Source organism: Cherax quadricarinatus, chromosome 50 (genome assembly GCF_038502225.1).
Source record: "Cherax quadricarinatus isolate ZL_2023a chromosome 50, ASM3850222v1, whole genome shotgun sequence".
NCBI classification, from domain to species: domain Eukaryota; kingdom Metazoa; phylum Arthropoda; class Malacostraca; order Decapoda; family Parastacidae; genus Cherax; species Cherax quadricarinatus.
In genome coordinates, this window is record NC_091341.1 from 19,031,127 (window position 1) to 19,050,772 (window position 19,646).

The following is a 19,646-nucleotide window of genomic DNA, read 5'->3' on the forward strand; positions in this document are numbered from 1 at the left end:
ACAAGCTGTCCAACCAGCAAGCGAGTCTCCAGCAGACTGAATACTTCACACGAGGTGAGGACACCCCCCCCCTCGATCACGTGATAGCTACGTGGACAACTGCAGCTCAGAAGCCCGCAGTATAACGAGCGACAAGCGATAATTACAGTAGTTTGACAATCAAGACTAACTGAGCACATTTTATATACATCCTAACAACATAAGCTAAATAACAATATAAAAGTCAAATAATAATATAAAGTCATACATTTACGATTTAGCTATTATCGCAAATATAAGCAATATAAAATTAAATGAAAAGATAATATACATTACATATATACATAATAATCATTGTAACCCATTCAGGGGTTGCAACAGTCCCCAACACCAGCTCCAGGGAAGCACACTCTATCTCTCATCTTCTTATTCCTATTACAAAAAGCACGGTCAATATATCTTACCTGAGAGTCACCAACCACAAGAATGCGCTTACCTCCATTAGCAGGGGCAGTAGTACCCTTACCTTCACTGGCCACTGAAGTACATTCATCCTGAAGAACAGAGAAGCTATTTCCTACCTTCAGATCTTCACTCTTAACTTTCCTTATTCTGATTCTCCTCCCATTACTGGGAACCACTCGCCACTTGTAGCAGGTGCTGGACTGCACCTCACTGCTGGTAGACGTTGCTACCTCCCCACCTACAGCCTCCTCACAGCGAGAGACAGACTGCACCTCACTGCTAGAAGCCTCATTCCCCACAACTCCAGCCACCTCACACTCTCTCCCAGACCCATTGAGGTGGACCTTCAGCCTCGTAATCTCCTCCTGGAGAAGCAAGACCTCCTCCTTCAACTCTCCAACCTCAAATTTTAAAACACTGCAGAAGCAAGCCATGCTTTGTAACCGTCCACGCTAATCCCCAAAGCAGCTCAGGGTCTGTGACCTCACGTGGCGACTGACCACTGACTAGGTGGCTATGTTTGTTTAGTATTAAATTATTGTAAACAAATCTAAAATATATTTAGTTGGGTTAGGCTAAAATAAATTGTTCTTATAATAAGGTTAGGTAAGTTTTCTAAGATTCTTTTGAAACAAAATTCAAAAATTTTTACATTAACATTAATGAAAAAAATATATCTTCAAACGTATCAGAGAAAATTTTAGAAAGGACTTAATTTTAAATGAATTCTTGCTAACTGACCAGTTTTACATATTCGGCACGACATATATATATATATATATATATATATATATATATATATATATATATATATATATATATATATATATATATATATATATATATATATATAAATTGAAATGTACTGTCGATTATGATATATTACAGGATGAGAGCACATCACTATAACATGAGTTGTTATAGAAGAACACACAGCTCCACACATTACAACATATCAGTGCCGAGGTATGTTATGAACTGTGGGTAACTATCCTCCAGCTGCAAGATCACCAGCACTTGAGGGATCAATTAGTATTTCCAGGATGATTTTTACACGGGGGAGGACGAAAACTCAACCTAGGATATTAGGAATAAGCTATAATAATATGTTAGAACAATCACCAATCCAAACCATTAGATATTATTATTATTATTATTATTATTATTATTATTATTATTATTATTATTATTATTATTGTTGTTGTATTCACAGAGAACAGTTAAATGTATAGGGGTCATAGAGTGCCTGAAATTGTAATAATTATAATACTGATAATAAGCACTAAACCCGTCTGAGTCATACAACGCTGTGGGAAGGGATGTGTGAGAGAAGAAATGTGCGAAGGTTAGGAGAGTGAGAGGGAAGAGTTCAGTGGAGGTGGGGGTTAGTGCAATAAGAAAACTAAATCAGTTGATGCAACAGGCCAGTTAAAAAGCCAGAGAAAGTGAGATGAATCCAAGATCAGTTGTGTAGTAGCAATGGACGTAGCTGGGGCTTTCGATAGTTTACCTGGAGTTTACCTGGAGAGAGTTCCAGGGGTTAACGCCCCCGTGGCCCGGTCTGTGACCAGGCCTCCTGGTGGATCAGAGCCTGATCAACCAGGCTGTTGCTGCTGGCTGCACGCAAACCAACGTACGAGCCACAGCCCGGCTGGTCAGGTACCGACTTTAGGTGCTTGTCCAGTGCCAGCTTGAAGACTGCCAGGGGTCTGTTGGTAATCCCCCTTATGTATGCTGGGAGGCAGTTGAACAGTCTCGGGCCCCTGACACTTATTGTATGGTCTCTTAACGTGCTAGTGATACCCCTGCTTTTCATTGGGGGGATGTTGCATCGTCTGCCAAGTCTTTTGCTTTCGTAGTGAGTGATTTTCGTGTGCAAGTTCGGTACTAGTCCCTCTAGGATTTTCCAGGTGTATATAATCATGTATCTCTCCCGCCTGCGTTCCAGGGAATACAGGTTCAGGAACCTCAAGCGCTCCCAGTAATTGAGGTTATGCGCGCCGTGAAGGTTCTCTGTACATTTTCTAGGTCAGCAATTTCACCTGCCTTGAAAGATGCTGTTAGTGTGCAGCAATATTCCAGCCTAGATAGAACAAGTGACCTGAAGAGTGTCATCATAGGCTTGGCCTCCCTAGTTTTGAAGGTTCTCATTATCCATCCTGTCATTTTTCTAGCAGATGCGATTGATACAATGTTATGGTCCTTGAAGGTGAGATCCTCTGACATGATCACTCCCAGGACTTTGACGTTGGTGTTTCGCTCTATTTTGTGGCCAGAATTTGTTTTGTACTCTGATGAAGATTTAATTTCCTCGTGTTTACCATATCTGAGTAATTGAAATTTCTCATCGTTGAACTTCATATTGTTTTCTGCAGCCCACTGAAAGATTCGGTTGATGTCCGCCTGGAGCCTTGCAGTGTCTGCAATGGAAGACACTGTCATGCAGATTCGGTGTCATCTGCAAAGGAAGACACGGTGCTGTGGCTGACATCCTTGTCTATGTCGGATATGAGGATGAGGAACAAGATGGGAGCGAGTACTGTGCCTTGTGGAACAGAGCTTTTCACTGTAGCTGCCTCGGACTTTACTCTGTTGACGTCTACTCTCTGTGTTCTGTTAGTGAGGAAATTATAGATCCATCGACCGACTTTTCCTGTTATCCCTTTAGCACGCATTTTGTGCGCTATTACGCCATGGTCACACTTGTCGAAGGCTTTTGCAAAGTCTGTATATATTACGTCAGCATTCTTTTTATCTTCTAGTGCATATAGGACCTTGTCGTAGTGATCCAATAGTTGAGACAGACAGGAGCGACCTGTTCTAAACCCATGTTGCCCTGGGTTGTGTAACTGATGGGTTTCTAGATGGGTGGTGATCTTGCTTCTTAGGACCCTTTCAAAGATTTTTATGATATGGGATGTTAGTGCTATCGGTCTGTAGTTCTTTGCTGTTGTTTTACTGCCCCCTTTGTGGAGTGGGGATATGTCTGTTGTTTATAGTAACTGTGGGACGACCCCCGTGTCCATGCTCCCTCTCCATAGGATGGAGAGGGAGCATGTATACACAATGTTATCAGGGAGACTTTCTTTCCTCTGACAAAGAAAAGTTCTATTATTATTATTTTGCACACGGAACACAGGCCTATGATTCCCCTCTGGCAGTAAACTCTGCTAGGTAGTGCACACTAATTCTACTTTTTTGACTCAGTATATAATGTTTTCCGCCCAAGATTGGTTCCAGGCGCTAGAGGGATGTATCGTATAGGACTGATGGCACAAATTAAAGTTCTAGCACATAAGAGCGACCGTGAAAACACGAGAAAACCCGGAGCACAAGGAGGCACGCGGCACTGCTCCACAGGTAAGATTTGTGACACCCGATGTGTGACACCCGAAACTCTTACCAAAATTGCAAACTCAAGGAGTCGCTGATTACCTTCAAGGTAGATTTCTAAGAGTAATTCTCAGTGGGAGAGAGTCAACAAGACATGATTGGTGCAAATGTTCCACAGGGAAATGTACTTGGGCCATTGTTAAGGAATTTAAGGAATGTCGACTTCAATGCTCTTCAACTCATCCCAGAATCACGGGCATATGCATGTGATAAGTACTTTGATATTTACTTATCAAAAAGAGAGGAAATGCCAGCTGCTCTCAGTTACATCAATGAATGGGAGAGTGTCACTGGAGCAGTGGTAAGAATGAATGGGAGAGTGTTGGGACCCAGGAATGAGGCTCCTGGAGAACGAAACGTTGCCACAATAAAATGTCACATTAGTGTCATCTGTGTTCATTTACGTAACATATTACACATACTTTCAGTGTTATGCGCGAAATAAAAACTAATATTTATTTTTTCAGGGAAAATGGTGGCGGTGAGGATGTGCGTATTACTGGTGGTGTTTGTAGCCGGGACAATGGTAGTGGGTGATGAACACCACCACCAGCAACAACTAAAACATCAACAACACCAGCAACAGGGAAAAGATGAAGTGACTCACAAGGAAGTGAAGGAACTGCAGCAAGAGAAAGACAGCAAACAACAACGAAAGTCAGACGAACAGCATGAAAAAGATGAAAAACCAGGGGAGGAAGATGAACAGCTAGAGGGAGAAGATAAAGCAAGTGAGGCGGGAGGTGAACAGCCAGTACAGAAAAATGAAGAACAGCATCAGCATAAGCAACATCAGCAACAGCATCAAATGCAGAAACATCGTCGGCCCAATGTGGTGGTTTTAGTTGCTGATGATCTGGGCATCGGAGATTTAGGCTGCTATGGCAACACTACCATCAACACCCCCAACATTGACAGGTATATTCCCTTCCCCAAAATATCTTACGTTTCATCAAGTACATTCCTCTCCCTCCTCCGTTCCTAAAGCCAGGCCATCTTAATGTAGTAGTAGTGGGATTTGAGTAGCTCTCACTCAGGGGTGCAGCACCTGCCTCTTTCCTTAGAGGGAGCATTTACCTATGAGTTCAGAACCCCACTTTTATCTCCGCTCTATTTAGACTAAATAGCAGAGGTATTTCTCGTTTCACATTTTTGTTCGGAATTTTGAAGAATGAAAAGGGGATCATTGTCTAGAGCCGTCTTGGATCCCCCGATATTTGCAGTGATATGGTGGCTGCCACCGTAACTTTTGGGAAATAGATTGCCTATATTGCGGTATTACTTAAGGCTGCCTACAGATCAAGGAGTGGCAGTCAAAAGTATATTTCATGGTATTCTTTTCTCAGAACCCTCGTGCATTGTAAATTAATTTTATTATATATATATATATATATATATATATATATATATATATATATATATATATATATATATATATATATATATATATATATATATATATATATATATATATATATATATATATATATATATATATATATATATATATATATATATATATATATATATTATATATTATCACACTGGCCGATTCCCACCAAGGCAGGGTGGCCCGAAAAAGAAAAACTTTCACCATCATTCACTCCATCACTGTCTTGCCAGAAGGGTGCTTTACACTACAGTTTTTAAACTGCAACATTAACACCCCTCCTTCAGAGTGCAGGCACTGTACTTCCCATCTCCAGGACTCAAGTCCGGCCTGCCGGTTTCCCTGAAACCCTTCATAAATGTTACTTTGCTCACACTCCAACAGCACGTCAAGTATTAAAAACCATTTGTCTCCACTCCTATCAAACACGCTCATGCATGCCCGCTGGAAGACCAAGCCCCTCGCACACAAAATCTCCTTTACCCCCTCCCTCCAACCTTTCCTAGGCCGACTCCTACCCCGCCTTCCTTCCACTACAGACTGATACACTCTTGAAGTCATTCTGTTTCGCTCCATTCTCTCTACATGTCCGAACCACCTCAACAACCCTTCCTCAGCCCTCTGGACAACAGTTTTGGTGTGATGAATGGTTTGAAAAACCGACAAGTTGAAGATTGAGACACTTATGCAGCATATGGGAATCTTTATTCAGGAAACGTTTCACCACACAGTGGCTTCATCAGTCCAATACAAAGAGGAAGGCGTAAGGAGAGGAGGAGTATGAGGTAATCAGTCCCTCAGCCTGGAGTCGATGTGTTCAGTCCATCAATCTTGTAGAATGTACAGCATAGGGCCATAGACGTGGCTTATATACTGTAGTGAGGTGAGGTGAAGCAGGCAGAGGCGGGGTCATAGTGGTACCATCCACTAGTCGAAGTAGGTCTTCGTCCAAAGGTTGAACAAGTGTTGAAGAATTCTTTGTAATAAGATCCCATGATGCTGCAGTGTCTGAAAGTTGTGATGAATGGTTTGAAAAACCGACAAGTTGAAGATTGAGACACTTATGCAGCATATGGGAATCTTTATTCAGGAAACGTTTCGCCACACAGTGGCTTCATCAATCCAATACAAAGAAGAAGGCGTAAGGAGAGGAGGAGTATGAGGTAATCAGTCCCTCAGCCTGGAGTCGATGTGTTCAGTCCATCAATCTTGTAGAATGTACAGCATAGGACCGTAGACGTGGCTTATATACTGTAGTGAGGTGAGGTGAAGCAGGCGGAGGTGGGGTCATAGTGGTACCATCCACTAGTCGAAGTAGGTCTTCGTCCAATGGTTGAACAAGTGTTGAAAAATTCTTTGTAATAAGATCCCATGATGCTGCAGTGTCTGACAGTTGTGATGAATGGTTTGAAAAACCGACAAGTTGAAGATTGAGACACTTATGCAGCATATGGGAATCTTTATTCAGGAAACGTTTCGCCACACAGTGGCTTCATCAGTCCAATACAAAGAGGAAGGCGTAAGGAGAGGAGGAGTATGAGGTAATCAGTCCCTCAGCCTGGAGTCGATGTGTTCAGTCCATCAATCTTGTAGAATGTACAGCATAGGGCCGTAGACGTGGCTTATATACTGTAGTGAGGTGAGGTGAAGCAGGCGGAGGCGGGGTCACAGTGGTACCATCCACTAGTCGAAGTAGGTCTTTGTGCTGCATAAGTGTCTCAATCTTCAACTTGTCGGTTTTTCAAACCATTCATCACAACTGTCAGACACTGCAGCATCATGGGATCTTATTACAAAGAATTCTTCAACACTTGTTCAACCTTTGGACGAAGACCTACTTCGACTAGTGGATGGTACCACTATGACCCCGCCTCCGCCTGCTTCACCTCACCTCACTACAGTATATAAGCCACGTCTACGGCCCTATGCTGTACATTCTACAAGATTGATGGACTGAACACATCGACTCCAGGCTGAGGGACTGATTACCTCATACTCCTCCTCTCCTTACGCCTTCCTCTTTGTATTGGACTGATGAAGCCACTGTGTGGCGAAACGTTTCCTGAATAAAGATTCCCATATGCTGCATAAGTGTCTCAATCTTCAACTTGTCGGTTTTTCAAACCATTCATCACAACTGTCAGACACTGCAGCATCATGGGATCTTATTACAAAGAATTCTTCAACACTTGTTCAACCTTTGGACGAAGACCTACTTCGACTAGTGGATGGTACCACTATGACCCCGCCTCCGCCTGCTTCACCTCACCTCACTACAGTATATAAGCCACGTCTACGGCCCTATGCTGTACATTCTACAAGATTGATGGACTGAACACATCGACTCCAGGCTGAGGGACTGATTACCTCATTCTCCTCCTCTCCTTACGCCTTCCTCTTTGTATTGGACTGATGAAGCCACTGTGTGGTGAAGCGTTTCCTGAATAATGATTTTATTGACGATAATCATACTTATGAATATGAAGGGATCTGCTTTTATGATTGTTTTCTTAATAATGTACACAGTGCCCAGAGTATATACATTCCCCAGAGAGAAATTAGGTCTAATAATAACGATCCCAAATGGGTTAACAGGAGGCTAAAGCATCTATTTGGGGAGAAAAAGGGAATTTATAGGCGCATCAGAAGAGGAGAGGTTAACCTTACTGACCAATATGTTCAGCTTAAAAGAGAAGTAAAAAAGGCGATTAGAAAGGCTAAACGTGACTATGAAATTAGAGTTGCTAATGAATCAAAGACTAATCCAAAGGGGTTCTTTCAAGTGTATAGGACGAAGGTGAAGGAAAAAGTAGGACCTCTGAAATCTGGGAATGGACAGCTGACGGATAATGAACTGGAAATGTGTTCCTTATTTAATGACTATTTTTTGTCAGTTTTTACACAGGAAGATGTAAATGAGATTCCAGTAATTAACAATTATTTAGTTCCTGATGAATTTAAGTTAACTAATATTACTGTCACGAGGGACATGGTTATTAAACAGATAGACAAACTGAAACAAAATAAGTCCCCGGGACCCGATGAGTTGTTTTCAAGGGTACTTAAGGAATGCAAGATGGAACTTAGTCAGCCATTAACGAGTGTATTCAATGCGTCCATCCTTACCAGTGTTGTGCCAGAGTTGTGGAAGATGGCTAATGTGGTTCCTATATTCAAATCAGGGGATAAGTCCACTCCTTCAAATTACCGTCCAATAAGCCTGACATCTATAGTGGGCAAGTTATTAGAATCAATTATAGCTGACATTATCAGAAGTCACCTTGAAGAGCATAACTTGATAAATGAATCTCAGCATGGATTCACGAGAGGTCGTTCCTGCCTGACAAACTTACTGACGTTCTTCAATAGAACATTTGAGGCAGTTGACAGTGATAAGGAATATGATATTGTTTATTTGGATTTTAGTAAAGCCTTCGACAGAGTACCTCACAAGAGACTCTTAAGAAAAGTGGCAGCTCATGGTATAGGAGGTAAAGTTCTAGCATGGATTGAGGCATGGCTTACCAATAGAAAGCAGAGACTTACCATTAATGGAGTGAAATCTGAATGGGGATTAGTCACTAGTGGCGTTCCACAAGGATCAGTTTTAGGCCCTCTCCTGTTCATAATTTACATTAATGACCTTGATGAAGGGATTACTAGTGACATGAGTAAGTTTGCTGATGATACAAAGATAGGCCGTATAATTCACTCTGAGGAGGATATCAATGAACTCCAGGACGATTTGAACAAATTAATGTCTTGGTCTGAAAAATGGCAGATGAAGTTTAATGTGGATAAGTGTAAGGTACTTGCCCTTGGTAATGAAAATAACCCTCGAAGCTATAATCTAGGTGAAGTAGAGCTTGGACATACATTATTATTATTATTATAATCAAAGGGGAAGCGCTAAACCCGTAGGATTATACAGCGCCCGGGGGGGGGATGTGGAAGGCATTCAGGCTTAATTCGGGGAACTGGAGCACAGTTCCAATTCCCTAAATCAAGAGCCCCTCACCAACATCAAGGAACCTTCCATGAGGGGCTTGGACATACAGAATGTGAAAAAGACTTGGGAGTCATGGTAAGCAGAAATCTAAAGCCAAGACAGCAGTGCCTTAGTGTGCGCAACAAGGCCAACAGATTACTTGGATTTATCTCAAGAAGTATAAGTAACAGAAGTCCAAAAGTTATTTTACAGCTCTATACATCACTAGTGAGGCCTCATTTAGATTATGCTGCTCAGTTTTGGTCCCCTTACTACAGGATGGACATAGACTCATTAGAGAACATACAGAGAAGAATGACTAAAATGATTTACTGTGTAAGGAACCTCCCGTATGAAGATAGACTTAAAGCCTTAAATCTCCACTCTCTGGAGAGGCGTAGAATGAGGGAAGATATCATTGAAGTGTATAAGTGGATGACGGGCATAAACAAGGGAGACATTAATAAAGTACTGAGGGTGTCGAACCAGGTAAGAACCAGGAATAATGGATTTAAGTTGGATAAATTCAGATTTAGAAAGGACATAGGTAAGTACTGGTTTTCTAACAGAGTTGTAGATGCGTGGAACAGTCTTCCCAGTGGGGTGATAGAGGCTAGGACCTTGGGTAGCTTTAAGAAGAGACTGGACAAATATATGAGTGGGAGGGGCTGGGTTTGATTGGTGTTAAGGGGTACGGGAGTTATTTCTTGAGTAGCTTTAGGTAGATGTCGTTTTGATAAGGACCTGCCTCGTATGGGCCAGTGGGCCTTCTGCAGTGTTCCTACATTCTTATGTTCTTATATGCTGCATAAGTGTCTCAATCTTCAACAGTTTTGGTAATCCCACACCTCCTCCTAACTTCCAAACTACGAATTCTCTGCATTATATTCACACCTCACATTGCCCACAGGCATAACATCTCCACTGCCTCCAGCCTTCTCGCTGCAACATTCATCACCCGTGCTTCACACCCATATAAGAGCGTTGGTAAAACTATACTCTCATACATTCCCCTCTTTGCCTCCAAGGACAAAGTTCTTTGTCTCCACAGACTCCTAAGTGCACCGCTCACCCTTTTCCCCTCATCAATTGTATGATTCACCTCATCTTTCATAGACCATCCGCTGACACGTCCACTCCCAAATATCTGAATACATTCACCTCCTCCATACTCTCTCCCTCCAATCTGATATCCAATCTTTCATCACCTAATCTTTTTGTTATCCTCATAACCTTACTCTTTCCTGTATTCGCTTTTAGTTTTCTTCTTTTGCATACCCTACCAACTTCATCCACCAACCTCTGCAACTTCTCTTCAGAATCTCCCAAGGGCACAGTGTCATCAGCAAAGAGCAACTGTGACAACTCCCACTTTATGTGTGATTCTTTATCTTTTAACTCCACGCCTCTTGCCAAGACCCTCGCATTTACTTCTCTTACAACCCCATCTATAAATATATGAAACAACCACGGTGGCATCACACATCCTTGTCTAAGGCCTACTTTTACTGGGAAATAATCTCCCTCTTTCCTACATACTCTAACTTGAGCCTCACTATCCTCGTAAGAACTCTTATATATATATATATATATATATATATATATATATATATATATATATATATATATATATATATATATATATATATATATATATATATACCTGGAGGGTGTTTTGGGGGTCAACGCCCCCGCGGCCCTGCCCAAGATCATGACTTTCTCGACATCAGCAGTCTACCACCGCGGCAGGGTGAGTATTTCTGATCAATTTTGATTATTATTATTTTAATCAAAAAGAAGCGCTAAGCCACAAGGACTATACAGCGCTGCAGGGCAGGAAGGAAGCGAGGGCATCAGGTGGCAAAAGGGAGATGGATGAGTAATAGGTTACAGATAACAGTGGGGTAGTGGATGGTGAAAGGGTAAAGGGCAGCAAGAGACTGAACTAGAAAGGGCTGAGGGGAGAGCGAAAAGTATCATCAGAATTTGTGGAGTAAATCAGTCATTGTCAAGAAGTCAATGAGAGAGTCAGGATTAAAGGAGGGTCCATCAGCAAGAAGGGAAGGTAAAGAGAGAGTAGTAGAACGAAGACAACGTTGGAGGTAAATTCTGCGTGTTCGTTGATAGAGAGGGCAGTCTAACAGAATGTGGCTAATCGATACTGGAACTTGACACTGCTCACAGAGAGGAACAGGGTGCCTCTCCATGAGATACCCATGAGTAAGACGAGTGTGGCCAATGTGAAGGCGGGAGAGAGTGGTCTCCCAACCTCGGCACTGATGACAAGAAGACGGCCAGTAACCTATGCTCGGTTTAATAGAATGAAGTTTGTTACCGAGCAGAGTTGACCAACGTTGTTGCCAATGGGTGCGAAGGTGGGTAGCTATTGCAGCAAAATAGTCCAGAAATGGAACACTTCGATAGGAAATTCGTAGGTCGTGTACTGCTGACCGCGCAGCAGTGTCTGCCTGTTCATTGCCCTGTACGTCGACATGACCAGGGACCCAACAAAAAACAATATCTTTATGTTTGGTAGAGATACGGCGTAGCCAAAGTTGGATACGGAGAACTAGGGGATGAGATGTATCAAATTTTCGTATAGCCTGTAGAGCACTAAGGGAGTCTGAGACTACTACAAATGATGACACAGGCATAGATGCAATACAAATAAGTGCTGCAAGAATGGCATACAGTTCAGCAGTAAAAATGCTAGCTGAAGATAGTAAATGCCCCCACACGACGCTGTCAGGAAACACTGCTGCTAATCCGACGCCGTCTGAAGACTTAGAGCCATCTGTGTACACAGCAGTGGCATGAGAATGGGAGTGGAAGTGATCAAGAAAAAGAGAGCGGGAAGCCACCGTAGGCAGTTGAGCTTTCGAGCAAGGGAGTGAGAAAGAACAGACCCGAACAGCTGGAACTTCCCAGGGGGGTAGGGAAAAGTGAGATGCTACATGAACATATAAAGGTGGTAACTGAAGTGAAGACAAGAGTGAATGTAGGCGAAGAGAAAAGGGACGGAGCAAACAGGGGCGGCGAACGAATAAAGAATGTCTACTAATATCGGTGACCATTCTATAAATGGAAGGATTGTGTAGATCGTGAGAGTGTACATAGCAGCGAAGGCAATGGGCATCACGGCGATCAGACAAGGATGGAACATTCGCTTCTGTATAGAGGCTCTCAACAGGGGAAGAGCGAAAAGCACCAAGGCACAAACGTAATCCTTGGTGATGGATAGAGTTAAGGCTAGAGAGAGTAGCAGGAGAGGCCGCGGAATAAATCTGGTCACCATAATCGAGTTTCGATAAAACGAGAGCTGAATGTAGGCGAAGCAGAGTTCGACGATCAGCTCCCCAGGAAAGATGAGCAAGGGTTTTAAGAAGGTTTAGCCGGCTGTGACAAGTTGCCTTCAGAGAGGTAATGTGAGGTTTCCAGGATAACCTACGGTCAAAGAGAAGGCCTAGAAACCTGACTGTATCACGTTCGGGGATACGGGAGCCATAGAGATACAAAGGATGATCGGAGATAACAGAGCGTCTAGTGAAAGTAATTTGGTGAGTTTTGGTACTTGAAAATTTAAACCCATGCGTGGTGGCCCAAGTGGAAACACGGTCGACCGCATGCTGGAGAGAAACTGCAATAAGATGACAGTCAGCGCCTGCACAAGCAATAGCGAAGTCATCAACATAGAGTGATGACCAAATATTGGGTGGAAGAACAGAGGCCAAATCATTTATAGCAAGGAGAAAAAGTGTTGTGCTTAGAACACATCCCTGAGGGACACCTTCAGCTTGGACGAAGTCCGGGGAAAGAACATTATTGACTCGAACACGGAAATGTCTGTCAGTTAAAAAGTTCTTAAGGAAGGATGGTAGATTGCCTCGGAGGCCTAAGGAATGGGCCTGGGCCAAAATATTATACCTCCAAGTTGTGTCATATGCCTTCTCAAAGTCAAAAAATATGGCAATAACTGAGTGATTAATCGCAAAGGCATTACGAACATACGTATCCAAGCGTAGTAAGGGGTCTATGGTAGAACGACCCTTACGAAAGCCATATTGACTAGCGGAGAAACTGTTGTGTGTCTCTAAATACCACATTAAACATCGATTTATGAGATGTTCCATCACTTTGCAAACTGCACTAGTAAGAGCAATGGGACGATAGTGGGAGGCATCATGTCCTGTAGTACCCGGTTTGCGGAAAGGGAGAACAATGGCAGATTTCCACAGCTGGGGAAGAACTCCTTGTGCCCAAATAAGATTGAAGAGGTGTAAGAGGACTACAAGGGCTGACCGATGTAAATGTTGTAACATACGAATATGAATGTCGTCAGGCCCAGCTGCCGATGATCGGCAAGCTGAGAGCGTTGCCTCCAGTTCTTGAAGTGTAAAAGGCACATTATACTGTTCTTCTCTGAGAGAAGAAAAGTCCAAGGGTACTAACTCTCTGGCAGACTTTGAGGAAAGAAACGAGGGGCATAGATGGAGCCCTCAGGAAATACGGACCAGATGTGTGCCAAGTTCAATGGCAACGTCGAGAGGGTTTGCCACATCAACACCAGCGACCTGTAGAACAGGAGCCGGGTCAGGAGAGTATTTACCACTCAATTTCCTCACTTTTTTCCAGACTGCACTCATAGAAGAAGCAGAGGTGATGGTGGAAACATAGTCTCGCCAACAAGTGCGTTTAGCTTCACGGATGACACGGCGAGCGATCGCACACTTCTGCTTAAAATCAAGAAGTCTCTCAGCGGTTCTATTGTACCGGTACCTGCCCCAAGCAGCACGTTTCAAACGTACTGCACGAGCACAAGCAGGAGACCACCAAGGCACGCACTTCTGAGAATGCCTGCCTGAGGTTTGGGGTATAGAATGAGAAGCTGCGGTATAAACTGACGTCGAGAAGATGTGTAGGAGCTCATCAATGGAGGATGAAGAAGGAACCTCACTAAAAGCAGTGAGGTGTGAGTAAAGATCCCAATTTGCCCGATCAAATTGCCAGCAAGGGCTACGGAAAGGTGGTGAATAGGAAGGAGAAGTAAGAATGATCGGAAAATGATTGCTGTCATGTAAGTCCGGTAGAACAGACCAGGTGAAGTCTAGTGCAGTGGAGGAAGAGCAGACTGATAGATCGATGCAAGAGAGAGTATGAGTACGAGGATCAAAATGGGTGGGAGTACCCGTATTTAAAACATGGAGGGGGTGAGAGGCGAGAAAAGCCTCCAACTGGATGCCACGTGAGTCACAATGAGACCCCCCCAGAGGAAATGGTGGGCATTAAAATCACCAAGTAACAGAAGTGGTGGTGGTAAGGATGAAACAAGAAAGGCAAAGTCTGGGATAGAAAATGCTCGAGAAGGAGAGAGATATAAAGAACATATTGTAAACCACTTATTCAAGTGGATACGGGCTGCAGTGTAATGCAGCGAGGTATGGACAAATAGTTGACAGTACGGAATATCATTGCGTAGAAGAAGGGCACTTTCATTAAAGGTCCCATCTGAGAAAGGATTCGAAGAATACAATAAATTATAGCCTGAGATAGGTTGGAAGACAGCAGAGTGTAATTTTGGTTCTTGTAAGCAAGCACCAACAGGGGAAAACCTGGAAAGCAACATCTGAAGCTCACCCCGATTACCCCTGAGGCCGCGGATATTCCACTGTAAATAGGCCATGATTGGCGATGAAGAAAATACCAGGAATCTGTAGGTAAAGGCACCTACGGACTAGAGGGGTTAGAAAAGTCAACGTGTGGTGGCATTGGAAGACGTTCAAGTAGCAAAGGAACGGAGCGTTGCGAAGATTGGGGTTGTGAAGATGGAGGAGAGGGAAGAGAAGGAACAGGAAGTGAATCAGTGTCCATTGAAGGTTTAGTCTCTGCAGTATATTCTGAAATGGCTTCAAGTGTTTCTGAATTCAAAGATGTATGGGAGACCATATTGGAGATAGAAGGAGGAGGGTGAGTAAAGATTGGGACAGTAATGGACTGAACCAAAGTAGAGGGGGAGGGAAGAGTGTAAGAAACTGGAGATGAAGTGTGGGGAGGGACAGAAGAGGCAGAAACCTGGGAGGTGGCAGAAGAGGGAGAAACTTGGGAGGGGACGGGGGTGGAAGGCATAGTACGAGGAGGAGGGTGAATCTCCACACTTGTAATAGAGCCAGAGAGAGGGGAAGAACTAGGTACAGAGACTGGAAAGGTAAAGTGTGGAGGTGGAAGAAGGGAAGGAAGGGGCAAAGAAGATTTGAGCAATATGGATTTTTTGGACTTCTGAGAAGTAGAGGGGCGATTGGTATTAGGTGTCGTACGAGGTCTTGTCGATACTGGGGCTTGTGAGGAAGGACGCGAAGATGTGAGAACAGACTGAGTTGTAGTCGGGATGTCAGAGCCAAGGACAGCAAAAGGATTAGATGCCGTAGTGGCTATGGGAGGGGTAACAACAGAGGAGGCTGCAGAAGATGGGACCCCAGAAGTGGGGGGATGTTTGGAAACACGAGAATAAGAAACATAGGGTAGTCTCCCTTGGAGGCGGAGATGAGTAACTGCCATAGCATAAGGGAGACCTTCTGCCTCTTTGAGGCAACGGATTTCACGTTCATTTAAGGAGACCTGGCAACGGCGGGAGTACGAAGGGTGAGCTTCATTACAATTAAGGCAAGATGGAGGTTGACTGCAAGATGTATTAGAATGGTCGTCGGCACCACAGACTGGGCATTCGGCCATAGATCTGCAATATTTCGCTGGGTGACCAAAACACCAGCAATTTCTACATTGTTGCGGTGTAGGTATCACCTTTTGAACTTGTAACCGATGTCCCGCGACATATACAGAGGACGGGAGTTCTCGGCTGTCAAAAGTTAAACGAGCCACATTGCAAGGGTAACGTCTCCGCCCCCGAGCAGGAAGGATATAAGTGTCTACTTTGAGGATTGGGAGATCCTGGAGTTCCAGCTGTTCAAAAATGTCATTGCCACATGACTGGAAATTCTGTTGGACTATGGTATGGGGCAGAATGACAGTACCACTACAAGAATTGAGAGAAAGATGTTTTTCAATAGTGATAGGAGTAGTATCCATATTCGAAAGGAGAGAAAGATCATGAGCTTGGGTAGCATTCTGGACAGTGATGATGCGCATACCGCTCTTGAGAGCATGAAATGAAATATCTCTACCAACATGACGCAGGAGAGCTTTGCCAATACTATGGTCAGAAAGGTAGGCAGAAGAAGAAGTCGGTCTTAAAGTAAAGAATTTAGTCCATTGTGTGGTCCGAAACTGAGCGTGGAGAGGGAGTGCTTGACGTGTCGGTCTTTTCCGAGTAGAATGGGAAGGTAACGAAGGAGCATCATCAGGAGATTGACGTTGGCGTTTAGGAGTAGGACCGGAGTTGGTCCGGCGTGAAATGGGCGGGCGATTCGAAAATTGCCATACCATAGAGGGAGAAGCCAGAAGCATAGTCAAAGGAGAGCGGAGTTCAGACAAATCGAAGGAGTCAGTCGAAGCCCCGGTACCTGAAGCGGGTGAGGAAACAGCACCAGCAAGAGGTACAGGGGCATCAGGAGTGTCCGAAGAGTGATCTAAACACAAGGCAGGGTCAGAATGGGGTGCGGTATCAAGAAGGGGCCCGGGGGTAGTGGGTTCATGGACTAGGGCTGCCATGGTTAGGTTACTCCTTTGCTTTTTGTTTTTAAGAAAAAAAAAAGAAAGAAGAAAAGAAAATAAAAATAAAAAAGAATAAAAAAAGGGGGGAGCGGGGAGGAATAGTTCCCAGGAGGAATGAAAAGGCCGGAAATCTCCCTCCGCGCCCAAGAGGACCTCAACACCGCTAGTAGCGCAGATGCAGCATGGAACCCGTGCCATACCCTACCCTTCATGCCAGTAAACCAGCAATCCGGGATAGCAACCTCACATCTGCCGAGCTACCTCGGTGGACAAAAGAGAGGGCGGCCAGATATCCGCCACAAAGCATACCTCCTTCGGCCACCACCCCTGGAATCCGAAAGGTGGCTTCCAGAGATACACCTGTCGCCCGAAAGACACCCAAAGCTACTCCGGGATACCGGAGAGGGATCGGGACATCCCCAGGCAATCCAGATTCCACGGCAAACTACGCCACCGCCAAGAACCTCAACGGAATGGGATGGACCCCGGTGTCCTTTCCCCTACCTAGGAACTAGCGTGCCTGTGGGAGAAATCTCAAAGGCCAAAAAGGGGAAGGGCAAAAGGGAGGGGTGAGGAGGAGGAGGAGGAATGGAAAAAGGGGAGGATGGGATAGGGGAGGGGAGAATGGGGCGTAATTAGGTTCGGTCTGAGGAAGAAGACCGACAGGGCTAATTCCTCAGACCAAGAGCCTCTTCACCACGCCAAGGAGCCCCCCTTGAAGAGGGATCAATTTTGAGTATTTCTAGATATTCCTGAAAGGTTTTGAATATTCTTGAATATCCCTTATATACTTGTCAACCCTGCATCAGGATCACCATGAGATTTTATCATTTTGGTAGCTGATATTACGAAGCCAGACAATTACAAATTATTATTATAATCAAAGGGAAAGCGCTAAACCCGGAGGATTATACATTGTTATTATTATTTTAATCAAGGTGGGGAAGCACTAAACCCGGAAGATTATACAGCGCCTGGGGGGGATGTGGAAGGCATTCAGGCTTAATTCGGGGAACTGGAGCACAGATCCAATTCCCTAAATCAAGAGCCCCTCACCAACATCAAGGAACCTTCCTTGAGGGGAGACAATTACAAAACATCTCTATGAATACGATTACTATGCACTCACAGATTAGCAAGAGAGGGTGTAAGACTGAGCCACCACCTGTCAGCAGCTGCATATTGTACCCCTAGCCGTGCTGCCCTGCTCACTGCTCGCTATCCAGCACGTTATGGTAAGTTGTTTGATATTTAGTGGATTTATTATTATTATTATTATAATCAAAAAGAAGCGCTAAGCCACAAGGGCTATACAGCGCTGCAGGGTAGGGAAGGAAGCAAGGGAATTGGATGGCAGAAGGGAGGGGGGATGATCAGCAGGTTACAGAAATCAGCGGGGCAGGGGATAGTACGGGGGTAGAGGGTAGCAAGAGATACAAGTAGAAAGGGCTGAAAGTATCAGAATTTGTGAAGTAAGTCAGTCGTTGTCAAAAAGTCAATGAGAGAGTCCGGATGAAAGGTGGGTCCATCAGCGAGAAGGGAAGGTAAAGAGAGAGCAGCGGGGCGAAGACGACGACAGAGGTAAATTCTGCGTGCTCGTTGATAAAGTGGGCAGTCCAACAGAATGTGGCTGACTGATAATGGAGCTTGGCAATTCTCACAGAGAGGAGCAAGACGCCTCTCCATGAGATATCCATGAGTAAGACGAGTATGGCCAATGCGAAGACGGGAGAGAGTAGTCTCCCAACCTCGACACTGGTGATAAGAAGACGGCCAGTAACCTATACTCGGTTTAATAGACTGAAGTTTGTTGCCGAGCATAGTAGACCAACGTTGTTGCCAACGGGTGTGAAGGTGGGAAGATATTACAGCAAAATAGTCCGTACATGGAATACCTCTATAAGAAACTGGTAGGTCATGTACTGCTGATCGCGCAGCAGTGTCTGCCTGTTCATTGCCCTGTACGTCAACATGACCAGGGACCCAACAAAAAACAATATCTTTATGCTTAGTAAAGATGCGGCGTAGCCAAAGTTGGATACGGAGGACTAAGGGGTGAGGTGTATCAAATTTTTGTATAGCCTGCAAAGCACTAAGGGAGTCCGAGACAACCACAAATGATGACACAGGCATAGATGCAATACGGATAAGTGCTGCAAGGATGGCATATAATTCAGCAGTAAAAATACTAGCTGAAGACAGTAAATGCCCCTGTACGACGCTGTCCGGAAACACTGCTGCGAATCCCACGCCGTCAGAAGACCTAGAGCCATCTGTGTACACAGCAATGGCATGAGAATGAGAGTGAAAGTGGTCAAGAAAAAGAGAGCGGGAAGCGACCGCAGACAGTTGGGCTCTCGAGCAAGGGAGGGAGAAAGAACAGACTCGAACAGCTGGAACTTCCCAGGGGGGCAGGGAAAAGCGAGATGCTACATGTACATAGAAAGGTGGTAGTTGAAGAGAAGACAAGAGCGAATGAAGGCGAAGAGAGAAGGGACGGAGCAAGCAGGGGCGGCGAACAAATAAAGAATGCCCACCAATATCAGTGACCACCCCATAAATGGAAGGATTGCGGAGATCACGAGAGCGCACATAGCAGCGCAGGCAATGGGCATCACGGCGATCGGATAAGGATGGAACGCTCGCTTCTGCATAGAGGCCTTCGACAGGGGAAGAGCGAAAAGCACCAAGGCACAAACGCAATCCTTGGTGATGAATGGGGCTAAGGCTAGAGAGAGTAGCAGGAGATGCCGCTGAATAGATCCG

At 44.4% G+C, this 19,646-nt stretch overlaps 1 protein-coding gene across 2 annotated transcripts in view; it reads left to right on the forward strand.

Annotated features, from left to right (window-relative positions):
• LOC128686349 (arylsulfatase H) overlaps positions 1 to 19,646 on the forward strand; it is a 66,371-nt gene that overhangs the window by 4,496 nt on the left and 42,229 nt on the right. The window contains exons 1-3 of one of the 2 annotated variants that reach the window (XM_070095468.1): positions 3,681 to 3,804; positions 4,305 to 4,755; positions 18,012 to 18,115. In XM_070095468.1, the coding sequence (XP_069951569.1) occupies positions 3,696 to 3,804; positions 4,305 to 4,755; positions 18,012 to 18,115 (664 nt within the window). In that variant the 5' untranslated portion in view covers positions 3,681 to 3,695. Of the gene's footprint in view, positions 1 to 3,680; positions 3,805 to 4,304; positions 4,756 to 18,011; positions 18,116 to 19,646 lie in introns of those variants that run through there. The other variant, XM_070095469.1, reaches the window with a different exon arrangement.